General features: G+C 55.8%; 3 protein-coding genes across 11 annotated transcripts; 1 reads left to right on the top strand and 2 right to left on the bottom strand.

The window, feature by feature from the left end:
* Positions 1 to 7: 7 nt before the first annotated feature.
* Positions 8 to 5,829, bottom strand: LOC143166783 (hydroxyacylglutathione hydrolase-like protein). The gene is made up of 8 exons (XM_076351544.1): positions 5,702 to 5,829; positions 4,582 to 4,646; positions 4,378 to 4,495; positions 3,745 to 3,853; positions 3,454 to 3,557; positions 3,169 to 3,270; positions 3,003 to 3,082; positions 8 to 2,624 (listed from the first exon to the last, which is right to left on the bottom strand). Exons 1-8 carry the CDS (start codon positions 5,804 to 5,806, stop codon positions 2,459 to 2,461), a joined length of 849 nt encoding a protein of 282 aa, XP_076207659.1. The 5' UTR covers positions 5,807 to 5,829; the 3' UTR covers positions 8 to 2,458.
* A 1,315-nt stretch (positions 5,830 to 7,144) lies between these two features.
* Positions 7,145 to 18,868, bottom strand: HAGH (hydroxyacylglutathione hydrolase). 9 transcript variants are annotated; one of them, XM_076351355.1, is made up of 11 exons: positions 18,808 to 18,866; positions 18,217 to 18,258; positions 16,419 to 16,449; positions 14,759 to 14,940; positions 14,215 to 14,279; positions 13,229 to 13,346; positions 12,052 to 12,160; positions 10,912 to 11,015; positions 10,331 to 10,432; positions 9,780 to 9,859; positions 7,145 to 9,221 (listed from the first exon to the last, which is right to left on the bottom strand). In XM_076351355.1, the coding sequence occupies exons 4-11, from the start codon at positions 14,861 to 14,863 to the stop codon at positions 9,122 to 9,124; spliced, it is 783 nt and encodes a 260-aa protein (XP_076207470.1). In that variant the 5' UTR covers positions 14,864 to 14,940; positions 16,419 to 16,449; positions 18,217 to 18,258; positions 18,808 to 18,866; the 3' UTR covers positions 7,145 to 9,121. The 9 variants fall into 9 exon arrangements, with proteins under 9 accessions (XP_076207470.1, XP_076207469.1, XP_076207472.1 ...); XM_076351354.1 differs by lacking the exon at positions 18,808 to 18,866 and adding an exon at positions 18,687 to 18,757; XM_076351357.1 differs by lacking the exon at positions 16,419 to 16,449.
* Positions 18,869 to 18,955: 87 nt separating this feature from the next.
* On the top strand, positions 18,956 to 20,387 carry FAHD1 (fumarylacetoacetate hydrolase domain containing 1). The gene has a single exon (XM_076351351.1). It carries the CDS (start codon positions 19,155 to 19,157, stop codon positions 19,824 to 19,826), a length of 672 nt encoding a protein of 223 aa, XP_076207466.1. The 5' UTR covers positions 18,956 to 19,154; the 3' UTR covers positions 19,827 to 20,387.
* Positions 20,388 to 20,802: the final 415 nt, after the last annotated feature.

Raw genomic sequence — 20,802 nt, 5'->3', positions numbered from 1 at the left:
GTAGTTGCAGTGAATGTCCTTTTCCACGCATAGATTTATAACACTCAGCGTTACGCTAAACCATACAATTTTTTATCTACAGCAAGGGATACCACTGCTAACGCAAAGTCAGTCCGCTACGCTGAAGTGCTGAGATCGTGAACTCTGTACATCAGTGCAAAAGAAACGCATTCTGTTTCTGCCGAGAACATGCACATCGGGCCAGAAGTGCACAAATAAATAAAGCTAAATTAGCTGTAGATTAAACAATTGGGGGTCTACATTTTGTCTCTTCTCCAGTTACCAGCACGCACACTGCTAAAGCCGTCAAAGGACCCTCCACTCAGAACACCCCGAGACCTCAGCTCCTACAGACGCTCCCGGGTGCCTGTTCTTGCCGTGGCAGTAAGAACAGCTTGAACTTCTCCCTGCCTCTGAGCTGCATGCTGCTGCTATCAACGCGAGCAGACTTGCTGCCGGTTCAGGAACCCTCCCCGGACACACACGGGTCCATCTCTGTTCCCGGTATAAATAAACTGCCAGAGGAACACCCAGGTAGCATCTACAAACTGTACCACTGCGTTTAAACTGAGTAACTTTGAGGCAATAGTACCGAAGCAACTTGCACAGCAGGATTAATTCTTCCTCTCCTGTGGGGGAGAGTAAATTCTAACATTATAACTTAATAAAAAAGAAAACCTTAGTCTAGTTTCTAGCAAGGGAAGAAACGGCCACAAACCAGGCTTCAGTGGTAATGGATGCAGTTCGCAGCCCGCACATGAAAGAGCCTGAAGTCAACTATTCCAGTGTTGGGAGCTATAAAGTTTATCATCAACACTGTTAAAAGTGACAACACACGGTAAAGGATTACAGGACCAACTCCTCCGCTCCTCTGTGTTTTCCTTTGAACTACGCGCAACGGGTGTAAACTCGGCAGCACCAACACAGTCACACACGCTCTGCACACTGAGGTAAAGAAGAAACCAGACGTCCGAGTGTCCCACGCGGAGCAACCTGCCCAAACCCAGACCCTTCGGAGGGATTTTCACAGCTATTCACAGAGCTACCATCAAGCCCTATTCCCCCCCCCCCCCAAAAAAAAGAAAACTACTTTACTGGTTTGTAATGCACCTCCCCACCACCTGCAAATAAAAGCTTTGCACGCTTCTCAGACTTAAAAAAAATAAAATACAGTACGATTTTGCACAAACAGAAGGCTGAAGGCTGCAAGCTGAAGAGGCTTAAGCGACCCAGCTGCTCCCCAGCTCTTGTTCTAAAGACAAGGCAACGTAAATTGAGGTTTCGGCTGAGTTTCCACTTTTTTATCTTGGGGGGGGGGGGGGAGGAGCAGCAATGGCTGCGTAGCAGCATGTTGTTGTTTGCTGCCTAAGAACTGTCACACCTTGAAAAGTATTTTACAAAGGCAGTGGGTTAGAGCAGCTTTCCTCCAGGCCTGAGCTCCACCTGAACGAACTCTCCACGGTTTAAGTGGTTTGGATGGCTCCCGTAAGTCAGCGATTCTGTTACAAGCCCCTACGCAGTTTATCTATGTTGGCCTACTATAAAAATAGGGGAAAAAAAGGGGGGAAAAAAAAATACCCAAATCCCATTGCAACAAGGGTTTCTGTTAGCCCAGGCCTGGAGTCAAGCAGGTACTGCTGAACGCCGGTGAAAACGGCAGTCCCCTTCCCAGCTTCCTCTCGTGCATCCACGTCTCCGGCGCCTCGTCCCTGCGCGGGGAGCCGGGCAGCTCCCTGCCTGCCCTCGGCCTGAGAAGGGCGCAGGGACGGCTGGAGCGGAGCAGGCAGAGCCAGGAGGGCTTCCCCGCCAGCCCGGCCCCAGCACAGCCCGGCCACACAGGAGGTCAGCGGCTTTGGAGCCACACTGCTGCAAAGCTCCGCTCCAGCTGAACCCCGGGAAGCGCGATGCAGCACCCAGCTCTGGCAGGACTGCAGGCAGGAGAGCCTTGCAGCCCGGTGGGTGCCGGCTGGTCCGTGGGGTACGGCGCCGCGCTCCCCTGAGCGTCCCCACCTTTTCCATACTCTTCCCCTGGCTCCCGCAGGCAAAGGGCTGCAGGATGGGCGGCAGCTCCCGCACCCACCAACCTGAACGTCGCGAGCGTGGGTGTCTTCTCCTCCAAACCACCTCCTGACCCTCTGCCAGCAGCCACCGCAGCCCAGCAGCCACCGCAGCCCAGCAGCCTGCAGGTTTAGCTGCTGCCTGAGCTCGCTGAAGGCACCCACGCGCTCCCTTCCCCCGGGGACCAGGCACCCAGCAAAGCTCCCGCGGGCCAGGGGAGCCGGGCACGGCGCTGGAGAGAGTGAAGCAGAGCAGCCTCAAAACAAGCAGGTTAAAGACAGAAACCACTTCCCAACTTGCGAGTCTCACGGGAATAAGTCAGAGCTGGACGGACGCAGCCCAGGAGGAAGCCCCCACCACGACGGGGATGCTGCGTTTCAGCAGCCGCCACCGTGGCTGCTCACTTCTTCTCAAGGAAGGGGTTGAAAAGTCCCCAGTCAAACGCGAGCATGGCCTGGGGATTGGGCCGCTCCTTGGGCTTCTTGAAGTTATCCTTCTCGGTGCGGAGGGTCCTCAGCACCTCCACTGGGTCCGTCTTGCCCGTGAACTTCTGCAAGGGCTCCTCCCTGCAAGGAGACCAGCTCTGCTGTGACCGCGGGAGACAGGATGGAGACCCACCTCCCCGCTGGGACCCCAGCGCACGCCGGGACAGACAACGGGGGGAGTCACAGCCTCGTGCCAGGTGGCTGCTGGGGCGCACGGGGCTTGTCTGCGGGTACCCCGTGCTGGGCAGCGCAGGACCCCGCATCCAGGCACCCTCCCCTCCCTCGGGACTTGGATTTCCCACCAGCTAGTGAAGCCACAGGAGAAGGGATGACACTAGAGGGAAAAGGGGAGCAGTCTGGGGGCAGGACCAGCCAGCCGGGGCCTGCCCGCCCCCGGCTCGGTCCAGGGTTGACCCACGGCGGGGCCCTTCGCACCCCCAAGGCACCGGCGCTGCTTACATGACCCGCAGGAAGGGGTTGTAGAGGAACTCCTCCTGCAGCGTGGAGGGCACCGTGGGCAAGTCCTCGTCATCCCGCTGCTGCCGAGGAACCAGAAATATGCAAAAGCCCGCTGGCATCCAACACCCCCCTCTGCCCCCACCCCGGCAGGGGCACAGCCACTTACTTTGGCCCACGCGAGTTTCTTCTTCACCATTTCATTCTCCGGTTCCACTTTCAAGGCGAACTTGAGGTTTCGGACGGTGCATTCATGGCCGCAAAACACCTTCTGCAATGCCAGCGGGAAGCACCCGGCGTCACACGTGCGCCCGGTGCTGGGTCCAACCCATCCTGGTCCCACTGCAGCCCCAGCCCCGGGGACGGGCGCTGCCTCCTGAGCGGTGCCAGCCTCAGGCCCCCTCCTGATTTTGGGGTCCCTCCCCAGGCTGGGGTTGAGATGCAGGGCACTCACCGTCTCCTTCGGCAAAGCCCCCAGGATTTGGGTGAGGTTGGCGTACATCTGCTCCGCCGTCCCCTCGAAGAACTTCCCGCAGCCTCCCACAAACAGGGTGTCACCTGCGGGGAAAGGGGTCTGGGCACGGAGGGGACCCTGGCCCCGCTCCCAGGGCCGGGGTGCCGGGTGGGAGCCTCCACACACTGGATTTGCCCCATGAGCGCCGAGCATGGGGAGGAAAGGCAGCACGCAGGCAGCATGCCCCGTGTCCCCGGTACCCACGGTGTGCACGTTAGCAGGGTGGGATACCTGAGAAGAGAGCCGGAGCGTCCGGGGAGCCGTCCTCCCACATGAAGTAGCACATGTGGCCCGAGGTGTGGCAGGGGGTGAAGAGGCACCTCACCCGGATGGCCCCAAACTGCGGGGAGAGAGGGTCAGGACCCCGGTGGGGTCGCCCTGGCCCTGACGGGCAGCCAGCCCCCCCGCGGACCTCCCCAAGCCCCATGGCATCGCCTGCCCGGGGCTCAGCGGGTCACAGACATGCCGGGGGACGGTGGTTTGGGCGAGTCCCGGGTTGCACGTGTCTGCTCCAACAGTGTTTAGCAGCGGGGCCCCAGGAGAGGGTTGGGTGTCCCAACACAATCCCAAACAGGCTGGGATTAGGATGAGGTTTCTCCTCTAGCCCAGTGCTCCATCCCAGCCCTGAATCCAGGGTGCCACATCTGCAACCGTCCCAGGGCACGGAGAGCCAGAGCACGGCCCTGGCCAGGCACCAACCCCGTTAGCTCCCGGCGCGGTGCCGCACCGCTGGGGACTGCGCCATCGCCCAGCTCCGCTCCCCGCCAGCCCGGCACCGTGCCAGCCACGGCCGCCCCGCGGGGCAGGATCCATGCACGGGGGGGCCGAGCCCCGGGGCGCTCCCGCGGTCCTACAGCCACGCACCGTCAGCTCCTGGTCGTGGGTCACCTTGTGCGTCAGGGCCCCAATCCGCTCATCCGCACCGTACACCCGCAGGCCGGGGCAGAGCCTCGCCAGCTCCTCGTTGCCCCTCGCGTGGTCCCTGCGCCAGCACAGGAGGGAATGGGCACCCAGCCCCACACCGGGCACGGCCTCCCCCGGCCCCCGGCTCGTGCCGGCGGCACTTACCAGTGGTGGTGGGTGGTGAGGACCGCTCTGAGCACCACGTCCTCCTTCCTGACGATTTCCAGCAACTGAAACGGACCCGGAGCAGAAGGAAGTGAGCGCGCAGAGAGGAGGTGACACACGCACCATGGCTGCCACAGCCGCTGTGCCCGTCCCAGCGCGGGATCTGTCCCGTACGGCACTGCTCTGCAGGCCAGGGCAGAGAAAAGCACTCAAAAACACCTGCTGAGCAGTGAAGGGCTGAGGGAGGGACGAAGGCTCGGTTCCCCATGCCCGACCCCGTCGTGCAGAGCGGAGCAGGCGGACGGGAGCACTCTGCTGCCACAGGGACGGCGGCATTTTATGGCCGGTGCTTTCGCAGCGTAAGCACGGAGGTGCGGCACGGGCCGTGCACGGGGTCGCCGCCGCCGCAGGGAGATGGCAGCCATGCAACCCCTCCTGGCTACGGCGAGGGGCCGTGTGGGGCTGCCAACCCCGTGGCTCAGCTGCCAGGAGGCTTTTAATGCCAACTTAGAATTCATCGCTACTAACAAACCCTCTGGCTGCTCCTGATTACCTTCCTCAAAGAGGAAGGAAACATCTGAGTCAGCAACAAACGCTTAAAAACCGCGACAGCGTTTGCACGATGTGCGGCAGCTGAGGGTGGCACAAGGGGGTCACCAGGCAGGGGGGCCACGGGGGTCACGGCAGCGAGGGGCGACCCCGGCCGCTGCCTTCCCTGCCTGCCTCCAGCAGCACGGCCACAGGCTGGCTCCCGGAAAACGGGACTTCACACGGGAGACACACTCCAAAGCTCTATTTTGGGTTATTCTCACTTGCTTTGGGGTCTGCAAGGCTGCCGGCTCTGGCACGGGGAGGGCTGGGAGGTAACGGTTAAGGCAATGTGGAAATCCCCCCCCAGCCCGGGGGGGGTGGGAGCAGGGTCTTGCACACGCACACACGCTCCGTAGGCGCTGAACAGGGGTCGACCCCGCCAGTGGGATGCTCCACGCGCACACGGATGCACCCCGCTGCACGCGAAAACCCCCACGCGCCAACCCCACGTGGGACCACCACCACGGGCACGTCCCCCACCCGGGACATGGCGGGGCTGCGGCCGCTTGGGGGGCGAAGCGCCTCTCACCCTTTTGGGGACGGCGGCGTCCACCGCGACGGCGTCCCGGGTGCTCTCCTCGATGACCAGGTACATGTAGTTGTCCTCCAGGACAGAAATCACCTTCACCTTCATGGTCCCTCAGCAGTGACGGCCGCGGGACATGGGGGGGGGGGGGCCGGCCCCACGCAGCAAAACGCGGGGGGGGGGGGGGCGGCCCCGGCCCCACGCAGCCGCGGGGCGAGGACAGGCGGGGGTGTGCGGTCCCCCCCTCCCAACCCCACCGCGACCCTCGGCCGAGCCCACGCGTGACGCGGCCGCTACCTGCGGGCGGCGCCGGCCGGAGCCCCGGCGCGGCCCCTCCCCGCAGCGGGCAGGCGCGGCCCGCCCCCGCCGGTGCAGTGCGGGGCGGATCACGCTGCGTGGGGCGGGGTGAGATCCCGCACGGCCGCTGGTGCGGTGCGTGGGGGCTGCCCTCCTTCCTCCCCCGCCCCGGCCCCCGGTGCAATGCGGCTCCCGGTGCAAGGCAGGAGGGGTGAAACCCCCCCCCGCCCCCCCCGCGGTGGGAGGCAGAGGGACGAAACACCCCCTCCGGATCTCACCGTGGCCCCCCACACCCACGTGCCCGCTTGCGGGGCCCCACGGCTCATCCTGCCACCCGCCGGGCCCCACCAGCACCCAGGCCTGCGAGGCTGAAGGTGCGGGGGGGGGGGGGGGGGGGGGGGGAGGGGAAGCCCGGCAAGGAGGAAGGCTGGGGCAGACAGTGTCCCCCCCTCAGGCCCCAAAACCGCAGCCTGGCCCCTCGCCCTCGCCGCAGCCCAGCCAGGCGCTGCCCGCCAAAGCAGCAAGTCAAGGGCCGGCGTGCAAAAATAGCCGCCTCTCCCACCGCCAACGTGCTAAAACGAGAGGGCCGAGGCCCTCCCGTCCCTGGGAGGGTTGGGGGGTGCCGGCTCCCACCAGGCGCTGGGAACATCGGCGACGCAGGATGGTACGGACGAGTCCCAGACACTGGCGCTGCTGTTTAGCAGCAGGGAGGTCCTGGGAGGGTCTCGTGCACGACCGAGCCAGAGCTCCAGGGACAGCCTCCCAACCGCTCCGGCCCAAAAAGCACCAAAGGTGCCGGGCAGGCAGGAGCAGAGCCCTGCCCCGGCTCCTTCCCCAGCTGGGCACAAGCCCCGGTTCAGGGCTGACCGTGGTCCCCCAAACGCCACTCGTGAAGGAGGGAACAGCGCTTGCCTGAGCAAAGAGGAGACAAGCGCTGAACGTGCTCCATTCTTTAAAAAGGAAAACAGAGTTGCAACTCCAAGACCTTGAATAAAGCCTCAGAGGTTCCCAAAACGCCGCCCGCTCCCCCCCACCCCAGGACTGGGTAGAAAGATGCTTCCAGTTGGTTGACTTCAACTGCTAGCACAAAAAAAATAAATAAAATCATGAGTTAAAGAACCCCCTCCTTCCAGACCGCCCCACCGATGCTCGGTTTACAGCTGCTCTTTATTTGCTCATTTGTCAAACAGCCACCAGTACAGTCATGCTCCGTTGTAGCAGCACAGCATTCAAGTTAAGGAGGTGGTGAAGTTTTAGGTACCACTTTTCTTTCCGAACTATGTAAAATTTACCTTTTGAAAGCAAATAAAGAAATGGTGCTACCCCGAATCCCGCTCACACGCTGCCATTCAGCGCGTTGGTTGGAACAGCAGACCAAAGTTACACCAGTGACGCTCAGGCGGTTACAGACTCCATCGTGGCATTACTTACCAACATGAACTGGGGAGAGGGGGAGAAACTGGAACCAAAATCGTTTGAATCTTTTGTTAGTTTCAGCTGCAAAACATTTGTTTGAAAATCTCTTGTACTTGAGCAGATCTGCAGTATGCAGCCGAGACCAAGAAACAAGGAAGAAAACACAATTAGGAGGAAAATGCATTAAAGACGCAGATGCCAAGCCCACAAGGCTGGGTCCTGCCACCCTTCACTCGCATCTCTTGTTTAAAGACACCGAGCTGGAGGATGGAAAGCGCAGGAGGGGGTGACCCGCTCACTGAAAATCTAGGTTCATTTTCCCCCAAAGTTCGACACGCTATTCCCTGTCAGAAAAACAGCGTGAGGGGAAGTTCCCTCTCCGCAGTTTTCAAGCTGGCTGCAGGCTGGGGTCATACAACACTAGCCCGGGAACAGAGGCGGCTTTTAAGCCCCATGGACCAACCAAGGAAAAGAAACGTGCCACGCTAATGTGGTTTCTCAGGGGGTCGGAGATCTGAGCCCTGTTTAATCTGGCGGTACGTGGACACCCTCACCTCATTTATAACATCACCTCGGTGGCCTTTCTAGCAGAGAGGGGGGACCAGGCAGAGGCTGCAGGCTGGGTGATCGACCCCATCCAGCGCACAGCATCTGCTGTACCTCAGGCCCGTAAGCTGGAGCCCCCCAGGCCCAGCACGGCTACTGCCAGCGCTCACCAGCACGGCTGCTCTCTCGCTGGGGAACAGCAGCCAGCTAATAAATGCTCGTTTGCCACGTTACTCACAGCAAGGTACAAAGCAGCTGTTCTGGCTATGGGCACCAAGGCATCTGTTGGAGGAGCCTCATCGCTGCTCAGCTGTTAGACACGCAGTTAGTCACTAGGTAAGTTTCTTCTCAGGATTTTGAACCAGCAGACAAATCCCTTCTTCGTTTGAGTGGTACTAATACAAGTCACATACAGATCACACGTAAGAGCAGTAAGCAGGTACATGCGAACAGGCTTAAGTTAAGAGTGAAAGGGTATAAGCAACAGTGCAATCTCTAAGCCAGCATGCTGCCTGGAAAAGTTACTGCAGCCCACGACAGGGAACGTCAGAGAGGAGAAGAGAAGAGAAAAGCTGGACAGTCCCCGTGTGCCACTCCCAGAGCCAGGCCCAGAGCCAAACTAAGCCCTGAAGGGGCGGTGGCAGAGCAGGTCTGTCACCGAGAACTGGTTTTAGTGGAGCCCGAAGCGACAGACTCAGAAGTGTTTGTTTAAGTAGCAGCATGGAAGAAAAGTTCCAATCTTCAGCTGGCAATGTAGTTACTGCATTTTGTCTCTGTTTTAAATGAAGACATCTCGGGCCCCAGTCCCACTGTCTGCATTCACACCAGGCTCCTACAAAAATAACAAGAGCTTTTTCATAGACCTCAAGGTTTGACCCTTCCCCACCCCAGACTCTGAGCCATGACCCAACAGTTGTAAAATGACCTGCATGTGACACACGTGACAGTTTGAGAGCCAGCAATAGAAGGATAAATATTCTTCATCATAATATAAATATGCTGTAGAACATCTAAACAAGGGCAAAGTGCTTTTTTTTCCTTAATTAAAACAAAACAAAAACCTAAATATGACTGTCTCAACCACAACAGAAGGTTCAACTCCTAAAACATCTGGATGGTCTAAATTACACTTAAACTGACATTAAAGTGATCCAGGCAGAGTGCTCAGTCCTTCGGGACTCGGAAGTTATCCTTCTCTTTCCTGATGGCCCCCATTGTTCGGATGGGGTCGGTCTCTCCAGCGTGCTGCTGAACTGTCTTCTCCCTGCCAGGAGGGAACACCGGGGACAGCAGATGCAAAGACTGCAAGATAAAATCTCATATATGAAGTCGCTACTATCACGTTTCGCCTGCATCAAGGGGAAATGTTGCACTTAAAGATCAAAGACTCGGGGCTTTGGCGCAGGCTTATCAGCTCCCTTGGTTTAAATGCTCATTGGCAAGAGGAAATCACAAATACTCCTGTGCCTTGAACAGCATCTTTGGCCGCGCCCGTCTGCCAAATTCTGCTTGATGAAGGAACATAATTACACAAGAAAGCTTGTTCTGTCTCCTGAGTCAGGGACTTCAGCGCTGGCAGAGATGCTCACCACAACCCTTCAAATTTCACTGCAGCAAGCTTCTGCCAGGACAGCAAGTACATTTTATTGTACTTGTTCTTGGAAGGCAGGTGTTTTAAGGAGGGTCTTGAAAGCATCACAACAGGAATGTGCAAGGCAGGAGAGTAATTCTGAGCTTACGGCTCTTTTTTTGGAGACCTCCTCCTTCCTACATCCCCCCTCCAAACACCAGGACCGTTCCCACACCCGCATCTCCTCCATACCTCACTCGCATGAAGGGGTTGTACGTAAACTCTTCTGCGATGGTGGAGGGTATGGTCGGCTCACCACTGTCATACTTTGCCTGTTACAAGGGAGAGATTTCTGCTTGACGAAGAAAGTTTTGGTGAACAAGAAACGTCCTGTATATTAACAACACAGGGTTAGTGCTGCACCTAACGGCCTGAGCTGCTCCTCAGGCCAGGCCCTTCCCAGGGCCACGCACACACCCAGACAGACAAGCACTGACGTGCACAGGGAGAGACTCGGGACAGGGCTGACCCTCCCAGACAGACATACACATCAGCCTGTAATTACACCAAGAAGTTTCCAGGGAGGGTCACATCTCCACCAGACAGCAAACCGTCTTCTCTGGGCCACACACAAACCCTGTTCCCCAACGCACTGCTCCCTAGGACTGCAGGTCCTGGCTCTGAACTCCCTTCCCGCAGCCTCTCTTTCCCCCCACCACTGTCCTCTCTCCTCTACCTCCTCGGAGAGGCTCTGCCTCCATGACAGCATCCAGCAAGTCTAGGGACAGGACAGTCCGGCTTACCTTGGCCCAAGCAAGCTTTTCCTGGACAGTGACATTATTGGGTTCAACGTGTCGAGCAAACTTGAGATTGTTGATCGTGTATTCGTGACCGCAGTAAACTCTCTAGGAAGAGAAAGGAAAAGTGACACTGGGTAACTCCGAAGGTACAAAGGTGGAGTGCCAGGTACCATCACCAATGTTATGGCACAGCAGGAACAAGAGAGTCAACCCTCCAGGACACACGACACTCTCCACTGGAGACGCACACAGGAGAAGTGCCAGGAGTTATTGGCCAGTACTACCTGCCGGTTTAACAGCAAGCCTGATGAAAGAGCCCAGGCGTCCCAGCCCTCCAGCCTTTGTTTTAATAAGCAGCCCCTACTCTTTCCCCACAAAGCACAAACGTATTTGGGGTAGGTGTTTCCTTCCCAGAGGACTCCAGCTATTCAGCATCAAAGACAATTCCTGATGTAAGCACTCATTCCTTCAACACATGAGAAATTCTCTCTTTGAACAACAGCATTATTAGGACAACAGTTTCTTTGATGTCTGTGGTAGTTTCTGGCCGGTTAACGTACTAGCACAAAAGGAGAGGTTCATACCGTTTTGGGGTCCAAGCTGCCCAAAACCTCAATCAGCGCTCTGTACATTTCCTCCGGGGTTCCCTCGAAGAATTTCCCACAACCGGCCACAAACAGCGTGTCACCTGCAAGGGAGGCGTGACACGGCATCAGGACAAGGCTCCTCACACCAAAGCGTGAGCCCACGGTCCCCGCGGGCCCAGTCCTGCCATCACTGTCCTCGCTGCAGCTCAGCAGAAGGCACGGGGAGAGCCAGGCTACACTGCTGCCCCACACGGGCTCAGTGCTACATAAACCCACGCGGCGAACGCAACTTCTAATGCAGGAGACCCCACAGCCTCGCCAGGCAAACCATGCCAGCGCTTCCCTACCTGTGGGCAGTCTGCTGTCCCCTCTTGTCCTTTCTAGAGTGGACAAGGAACACTTGTCCTCTTTGGTATGAAGTTGAACAAAGATGAGTCGCCTCTGCATTTTCTCCCCAGAGCTCCCTAAAATCTTGCCTAAGCCGTGACTTCTTCCATGCAGCAGCTGGTGCAAGCTCTGGAGAACGCCCGTCAGGAGAGGGATGACATGGCAGTCTGGGGAGACTGGGCGCAGTCTCAGGGAAGGGGGAACCCTACTCTCCAAAAGAGGATCCAGAACCTGGCTGTCAGAGATGGAGCACCAGTCCTCTCTTACTCCCCCCCTTTCTTTTCTCTCCGTTTTTTTTGTTTGGGTTTTTTTTGGTTTTGGTTTTTTGTTGGGGTGTTTTTTTTTTTTTTTTTTTTTTTGTTTTTTTTTTTTTTTTTTTTTTACAGATCTGGGTACAGATATATGGAAAAGCAACAGGTTTTGGAATCAAGCCACAGTTTGGCCTGAGACAGTAAACCAACAGCTCTTGTTTCAAGAAAGAAAATGCTAGATGTAGGACTCATCCAGGGCTCACTCTTGACGTTGCTTGCAGGGTGTCCAGCACTGGTTTACAAACCCAGAGGGGTTTCACCAGTTTCATCTACAATTACTACTTGGTAGCACTCGGTAAGGGGGCAAGATGTGGAAGTTAATCAGCTGCGCTGGCAGTAAGGGACGAATGCACATCCAGAGTCAGGAGCACACAGGCAGAGGGGTAGCTTATTTCTTTGCAACACAGACTGCCGGCAATGTAACCTCCCAACTCCTCACCTGTAAAAACAGCAGGTGGCTCGGAGCTATTTGGCTTAGTCACATAATAACAGATGTGTCCAGAAGTGTGACACGGCGTACAGAGGCATTTCACATTAAGAGATCCCACCTGAGAAGAAGGCAGAAGACTAGAGCTTTAGCTACTGTTTGCTAGCATTTGTACGGTTAGAAAAGAATCGCAACTATTACAATGGTCCTACAGGCAAATTCTCACATAGCTGGCCAGTAAACATCAGCTCCGCTCCTGGGAGAGTCCAGCAAGAGAGTTTTACGGCAGGGGCTTGGAAGGGAGCTGTTTCCTCCTAGCAGGTGTTGCGACAAAGAGAACTGCCAGATTCTTTCATTTACATGCAGAGTGACTCAGCGTCTGGTTGGCAGCAAGAGCAAACAGATCCAGAGCAACACAAAATCCTAAACAAAGTTAATCAAGTGTAAAAAGCTCCAAACAAAAATGAAGCTGAAGGGAAGAAGTGGATGACGCTCACGAAAAGGGAAGGATTAAACACATTCATGAGGCCAAGGGGACGTTTCCCCCACAGCCCTAATTTGCACACCTTCCCATGTATTTCTGTGCTCCCTTCTTTGCTGCTGCCCCTCCCAAAGGTGCACCGCAAGACTAGCGGCGACATTCATGCCAGCCTGCACATTTCACAGCAGTTTATGTCATCTGCCAGCTCGTACGTAAACAAACAGCTAGGTTCCAACGAGGTTTGCTGCTGTAGCTCTGGAAAAGCAATGCAGGCAGCTAGCACTGCTGGCCCACTTTCTCTTCACCCTGTATTTCAGCCATCGCTCAGAAAGGACCACTTGCATTTGTTCAGTGCTAACTAGGCAGAGCATAAGCCCTGTCCTTTCACACGTCGACAACCCCAGTTAAGGCAGCTCTCAGGGAGCACGCGGACACCCAGCACGCCCCAGGCAATGCAGGTGTCTGAGCCATGCCAATGTTCTCATCAACAAAGTCTCACCGGCCAAAACGAGACAGAGGGGTTATGGTTCACAGGGCTGGAAAAGGGCGAAAGCTGTAGTTAAACTATCAACTACATCTGAGAGATGTTAAGAGGTAAAAGAGCCGTGACCACAATGTTAACTCAAGTTGGACCACACCGGTCCGGCTCTAAAGCTGTGACACAAACGGGAGATGCCCCAACCGAGTCCTGCAGCTCACTCCCTTTACCTTGAGTGATGTAAGGTGAGACACTTTCTGTGTCAGTGCTCCAACTCTGCTGTCTCCCCCATACACACGCAACCCTGTCTCCATCTTTACGAGCTTCTCATTTCCTCCAGCGTGGTCCCTGGAAGGTCAGAAAAAGGGATTTGGGCAGGGATAAAGACAAATTTATTGTAACTCACATTGCAATGGTAACCTCCAGGAATCACTTCTGATCAGCTATTCTCCCAGTACGTAACACTGTCCTCATATCAAAGGACATGCCACATCAACACCAATGGAGATAATTTCTCCAGTAACTAGGGCAGGGAGAGGGGGGAACAACCCCCCCCTGGTTCATACCTAGTTGGGAAACATCAGCCTTAGGGGCTCACAGTCAAACTAGGACACAGGGAGAGATTGGGATAACTGGGAGGTATGTAATTCAGTGTCCCACAAGACACCATGGCGCAGGCACACAGATGTCCAAACAGCTCAGCATTCGCTCGCGGTGCTGGTCCTGCCAGATCAGGGCTGGCTCTCCAGCCACAGAGGTGGCTCCACTATGACCCACGGGAGAGGTTACTCAGGTTCAGCACTGCAGAACTCCTACAGCAAAACATTCATCATTACGTCCCTGGCAGAGTTAATCTGCAACCCAGGTAATCCTCCCACAACTGCTGACTGTGAGTAGCATGCCTTACAGGCATGTCTTAGCACCTCAGTGTGAGCGTGCTCCCTCCTGCACTCCACAGCTGCCTTCACACACATTTATTTCACTGGCCACCTGAAAGAAGTCAGCATTTTAAAGGTTAAAGGCACTGACACGCAGAGCAGTCTAGACAATGCTTCTGGTCATAGCAAGCCGAAGGGAACACTTCCTGAGCTCTGATCCTTCTCCTCACACCTAAGCTCCTGCTTAGAGAAGACCAACTTGATCCAGAAAAGCAACAATTCTCGACTGCTTCTGTTTATGCAGAGGAAAGAGGGATCTCACTAGAGCAGATAGTTACCAGTGATGATGTGTGGTCAGGACGGTGGTCAGCTTCACGCCGTGCTTTTTGACTGCATCCAAAACCTGCAGGCACAGGGCACAGCAAGAGCATTACAACTCGCATGAAATGACTTAACAGCACACCTGGTGCCTGGCGTAACCTGGACACAACTGCTCCAAGGTTCGAGAGCCACACCAGCAACTCTGCAGAGAGCTCATCCCTCTCCAAGTTGTAGTTACAGGTCAGGACACGAGGTCTCTGATCCAGCTAGCCATGACTAAGCCCTCAGTCCCATTTCCTCTTTTCTGCACTACATCAAACTAAGGGCAAAAACCCAAAATCAGGTCAATAACCCTTGAAGTCAGGGACAAGCTGCCTGAGCCCAGAAGCAGAGTCCCTTTGAAGCTTTGTCCGTACCTATGCATGGCCAGTATTTCCTGCCTTTCACCCATGCTCAGTCAGCATGTGACTAATTCTCTCATGGATGTGCCAGCCTGGAAGGATCTCCCAGGGCCGCAGAGCAGCGAGCACCCCGCTTCACAAGGGCAGCAGACAGCATTACCTTCTGGGGCTGCACAGGATCAACTATTGCAGCCTCCTTCGTTTCCTCATCGATGAGGAGGTACATGTAGTTGTCTGTGAGGGCTGGGAGTAATTCCACCTTCATGTCGGCTTGTGTGACCGTCTTCGACTTCCTCCGCTCGTGCTCCGTGTGCAGGAAGACAGCTCGCAGCTGTGCTGGACCTGGGGACCCCAAAACCTCAGGTTAGCCCAGAGAGGGGAACAACCGGACCAGAGCACAGCAGGTCCCCCAGCCCACAGCCCCCAAGAAGGAAGGGTATGGACAGCCCAGCCTGCCTCCTTCAGAGGAAGAGGAGAGAAGCCACCACAGGACAGAGCGTTAGTGCCTGGCTGTGTCACCTTGTGCCCCACAGCACAGAAGGCTCTTGGTGCCTTACAGCTGCACCAAAGAAGGATGGGACACTTTGCTCCCAGAGATGTGCTCCTGCGGGCAAAGCGCTGTACCTCGATTGGAGCGAAGATTTCAAGGGGCAGGAAAGCAGAATGGAGAGGCAACAGCTGGACAAAGGTCAGCCTGGGACAGTGACTTTGCAAAAAAAGCACAAAAGGCCATGTTACAGCCAAAAGACAAAAAAGAAGGGGGGGGGGGAAGAGAAATACAGAAATACACACTCCGCTACAACAGACGTATCTGGTTCATTACTTGGGGAAAATCACATCCTGCACAGTGCATGGAGAGAAGACAGGCTCTCTGCATGGAAGGCAAGGCTCCCTGCCTGGCCAGGTACCAGGCACGCACTGCAGGCAGGTTTCTTGCTCACAGGCTGCCTTGATGCAACAGCAGTGCTTCCCTATTTGCTTTTGGTTAAATGTTTAATCAGATCCAAGAAGCAAATCTAATTCCAGATGCAAATAACCTGGGCTCCACTGTTCAACTCTCAGATACTCAGTTCTTAAAGAAACAACCAAGCCCTAAGAGGCTCTGCCACAAAAAAAAAAAAGGAAGGGAAACAAAGAGGACAAGGTCTTCCATTGCTGGGGCCCTGCAACTCAGGCATGGGTCCATACACATGCAGGGAAGGAGGCGTCAGTCTCTGCAAGTCAGAAATCAGTTGTCTTAACGCCCAAGGCCCTCGCACACCACCGAAGGTGACTCTTGGTCTGAACTGTGCTGGCTCAGCTGCTGTTTCATTTTGCACCACTGACTCTAGCCCTAAGGTGCTTGGCCACCTCCATCAGTGCCAAAGGGAGGGGTCACCACGCTCGTAATCAGCCTGCCCCACTCTCCCAAAACGGGTCAGTCCTGCCCACCCCTGATAAGAGCCTGCTTTAGACTGAAGAGGCCCCACAGGCTGGCGGCAGCCAACACGGGCAGCCCCCCTGCAGCTCCACAGGCCGACAGCACCAACAAGGCTGCAAAACCGAGATCCAGGTTCTGACTGGGGCATGCTGCTGTTGCTGCTGCTGCAAGCCCAGGCCCACGGCAGCAGGAGCTGTAAGGTCCCTCTGGTACAACTGTCCTGCCCAGAACTTTTTCTACCTCCACCGTCTCACTTGCTCATGAGGGAAGGGAGGTAAGGAGGGGAGATGGTAGTAAAATTAAACACAGTGCTGCAAAGAAAACCCCAAGGCACAACAGTGTAGGCATGCACTAGGTATTTGACGGTGAAGGCACGTAGTATTGAGAAAAGCATCCATACCTGCCGAGCGTTCCTCTGGAGCAGAAGAGTCCTTTCAAAAAAAGAACAAAACAAACAAAAAACCCCCTTACTATTCCTTGATAGGAAAAAAAAAAAAAAAATCAATTGCTCTTTAACTGCTCCCTAACATGAAGCACTTTTCTTTCGGATGCTATCAGTCACAAGAGATATATATACTGCATGTTTGTTTGCATGCTAGACACTAACTGGAAAAAACAAAAAACAAAAGAAAACACACAACCTCAACTTCAAGTCAAAGGAATTATTCACATACTTAAAATGCTTTCTTCCTATGAACCATTTCTAACCTTGGCCATGATCCCAAAGCCTCTTTGCGTGTTTAATTCACAATTCTCGCAAAACAAACATGCTATACCGCATAAGGAAATGTTTTCCAAAATGTAATTTAAACAAAGGAATGAGAAAACATCCACAAAGTATAAAACTCGTTCTGAATTCCCATCTGCAGCTAAGCTGCACCTTTCCAGCCTCCCAGTCAGCGAGCAGGCCAGAAGCGCTCTCACGCACGCCCAGCGCTGCTCTTACAAGGGTGCGTTCTCAGACCCTGTTCCGCTCAAGGAAGCTCCCCAAGCAATGCGTAATCCCTGCCCTCCCCTAGCACTAACAGATCCTTTCAGGACCGCTGTAACACACGCAGGTCTGCTCCAAAATTAATGCCCGACAACTTCATTTTCACTCCGTTTTGTAACACGTCCCTCCTGACTTCATGCCTAAAGCAGAGAGGGCTGGGGAGAGCAGAACACCAGCAGCCTTTGAATCACACGCTTCGGCTTTCTGGAGCGGTTCGTTAGTGCAGCTTGAGTCGCCAAGAGAAAAGGGTTTGCAGATGAGAAGTGTTAATGTCATCACATAAATGCATACGTTCTGGAGACTGAAGGCAAGCAGGCAGCAGCACAGTTTTAACAGTAGGTTCCCTCAGAAAAGGGGTGCTTCATATGTTTTCTCCATAGCGTTTTGTTTTACTCTTTTTATTACAGAGAAGAGTGGAAAATTCTTATTTCAAACATGGCTGTCACTCAAAAACAACTGCACATAAACACTCAGATGAACGTCCCTGCCTTGCCTCCTAAGAAGAAACACTACATTCACTTTTTACATACCCCACACACAGATAATTTTTGGATTCCCAGCAAATTTGTGGCTCCACACGATACCAAGCGAGTTGGCTCCACAAACCCCAGGTAACACCCACTCCCGCTTGACTTGCCCACCTGGCACACGCTGCCGGCGGCACAGCCGGGTCCAGCCAGCGTGGGCAGGGCACGCATCCATCCACTGGTGGAGCAAAGCCCACGTTGAAGGCGCAGCACCCACCCTGCAACCTGGGGAGCTCAGGAGCTGCTAGTTACTCGGTTTGACATACTTGTTCCCAAGAGAGCGTCAGGGCTTCCAAGCCCGGCAGTTAACTCTGATGAATTCTCGCTCATTAAGGCCAGGTCTAAAAGTGGGAGTAATGCAAAAGGCCTCTGGCAAGTCTTCCCAGAGACGCTGTGAAGCTAAAAGCCCAAGCTCTAGTTCAAGGAGATGCTTTCAGAATTTAGGCCCTAAATTTAAATGCAGAGCTTAGACAGTTTGGGTTTTCTTCTTTGTTTACGTTGCAAATACAGTCTGCCATCTATCAAGTCCGGTTTAAATAGAAGCCCCCGTCCCCCACGCCCTCCTCCCAGAGCAATAACCAGCGCTTTGGCAGCCCAAAAACTCCGCTGGAACCTCCCAGATGGGTTATCGATAAGAACAGCCACCGACAGAGACAGGCTCCAGCTGAGCAGATACTGACCTACTTGGGGCTGTGAGTCAGCTTAAAAACCTCGGCGCACCCCTGAGCCGGGAAACGAGAAGAGAAAAACCACCGTCAAACTTCCAAGCTTGCCAGGGGATCCGCTGCCAGCCGGGCTGAAGCCCACCGCCAGCCCCGGGGCCGGGTGCCTGCAGCCGCCCAGCTCCCTGCGGGGCCCGGCTGTACGGGGGCGCAGCACGCCCCCTCCCCGGTCCCAGCTGCAAGGGCGGGGGGCATCGCACGCCCCCTCCGCCCCGGTACTGGCTGCAAGGAAGTCACTGCACAGACCCCAGCCCCGCTGCAAGGGGACATCCCACCGCGCCCCGGCCCCGCTGCCCGGGAACGCGGCCCGGCCCCCCCCCCGCCCGCCCTGGCCCGGCCGCAGAGAAGGCGCTGCCCGGCCCCGCGGGTCCTACCGGGGCGCATCCCCGGCGCCGGGCGAGCGGAGCCGCGCCGCCCGCCCCACGTACCGGCTCGGAGCAGGGCCCCAGCTCCCAGGGCCGCCAGGGCGGTGCCGAGGCCCCGCCAGCCCCCGCCGAGCATGGTGCGGCGCGGCGCGCCCCGCCCGGTGCCCAGGCCCGGCCCGGTTACCTTTGCTCCCCGCCCTGCGGCCAGCCCCGGGGAGGCGGGCAGCGGCGGCCGGCCCGGCCCGGCCCCGGCCCGGCGTGCGGCGGGGGCGGCGCTGCGCCCGCCCGGCCCCTTCTTTCCCCCCCCCCCCCCCCGCTGCTCTCGGCACGCCCGGGCCGGGCGATTTGCTAACCCGGGTAAGGAGGCGGGGGGCAGGCGGCTGCCCTGGGCAATCCGCTGCGGGCAGGGAGCAGGCAGGCGGGCAGGAAGGAGAGCGGGGCGGAGGAGAGGCGGCGGCGGCGCGGCTCCGGGCCCGGCAAGGACGCCCCAAGGGCGGCCGCGGTCCCCGGGGAAGGAGACCCGCCGCGGCCATGGCCTCCTCCAGACCCCTCTCCCGCTTCTGGGAGTGGGGCAGGAACATCGTCTGCGTGGGGCGCAACTACGCCGAGCACGCCAAGGAGATGGGGAGCGCGCCGCCCCGGGAGCCCCTCTTCTTCCTCAAGCCCTCCTCGGCCTACGTGCGCGAAGGCTCGCCCATCCTCCGGCCCTACTACTGCAACAACCTGCACCACGAAGTGGAGCTGGGGGTGGTGATCGGGAAGAGAGCCCAGGCCGTGTCCCAGGAGGCTGCCATGGAGCACGTGGCGGGCTATGCCCTGTGCTTGGACATGACGGCCAGGGACACCCAGGAGGAGTGCAAGAAGAAGGGTCTGCCCTGGACCTTGGCCAAGGGCTTCAGTTCGTCATGCCCGGTCAGTGACTTTGTGCCCAAGGAGAAGATCCCAGACCCTCACAAGCTGAAGATCTGGCTCAGGGTGAATGGAAAGCTGAGGCAGGAGGGGGAGACCTCCTCGATGATCTTCTCCATCCCTTACCTGATCAGCTACATCAGCGAAATATTCACCCTGGAAGAAGGGGACTTGATTCTGACGGGGTCTCCCAAAGGAGTTGGGTCAGTGCAGGTCAACGATGAGATAGAGGCTGGGATAAGCGACATCCTCTCCATGCGGTTTAAGGTGGCACAGCAAACGCGTGGATCCTAACCGGGAGCTGGGCTGGGACCCTGCCTGCGTAGGAAGAGGCTCTTTTGGGAACATCTGGTGAACAAAGAGACATACAAGCCGTCCTGTACGTTAAACACTTACATGGCCCAAGCGTCTAATGGACTGTCACGCATCAAAGACATGTAACCCATGAGCTCGAAAGGCATTTGACTAAAACAGCCCCGTTTCCACGGAGGCTTCAGCCTCCTCTGAGGCTGTGAACCTGGAGTCCAACCCAGCTCGGGGCAGATGGTTGATACCCAAACCATACCTCGGAACTGTTGGTGGAGACAGCGTGCCCGACAGCTGGGGAGGGGAGCTGGGACGGCTGTCACTGCGTGTGCTCTTCTGTTCTGCTGATGCTTTGAGCTTTGCCGATGTATTGCCTTAAAATAAAAATTATAAATTAAACCATTAAAATGGTGATGTAGGCGCTAAAGCTCACCTATGCTATGTAAAATCAAAGATGTATGTGTAACAGTAAATCCAGAATTACAGCTTCAGAAAGAATTTCTCTCCTTGGGGTATTCTACAATAAAAAGATGTTTGCTTTTTAGATTAGTTTCACGATTCCTCCGTGCATTTTTCGACTGTACAAATTAAATGAGGGTTGCTTTCCCTCCCACTCCAAGGGGTGTAATGCAGCAGGAAGCGTGCCAGATGCTTGGCGGATTTTTTTTCCTAAACTGAGATTTAAATATGCTTCTAAAAGTAAAATAATACAAAAGATCAAGAATAAAGAAGCTCCTCGGTAAAGATCACCAGCAAACTTGTCTTTACTTTTACTGATTCAAATATATTTTTAATAAAAATCTAACTGCAACAATTACCATTACTTACACAACACAGTGCGACAGTTGGAGTTTTTAAATATTTCCAGCTGTTAAAAAGCCATGCTGTGTAACTTTTCCTGTTTCCAAACTCCAACTGATCTAACACACTCTACCAGTTTGCATGACAGCGAGTTCTCTTTCAA

The sequence above is a fragment of the Aptenodytes patagonicus genome, chromosome 13 (assembly GCF_965638725.1).
Source record: "Aptenodytes patagonicus chromosome 13, bAptPat1.pri.cur, whole genome shotgun sequence".
NCBI classification, from domain to species: Eukaryota; Metazoa; Chordata; class Aves; order Sphenisciformes; family Spheniscidae; genus Aptenodytes; species Aptenodytes patagonicus.
This window is presented reverse-complemented; position numbering and strand designations above follow the sequence as displayed.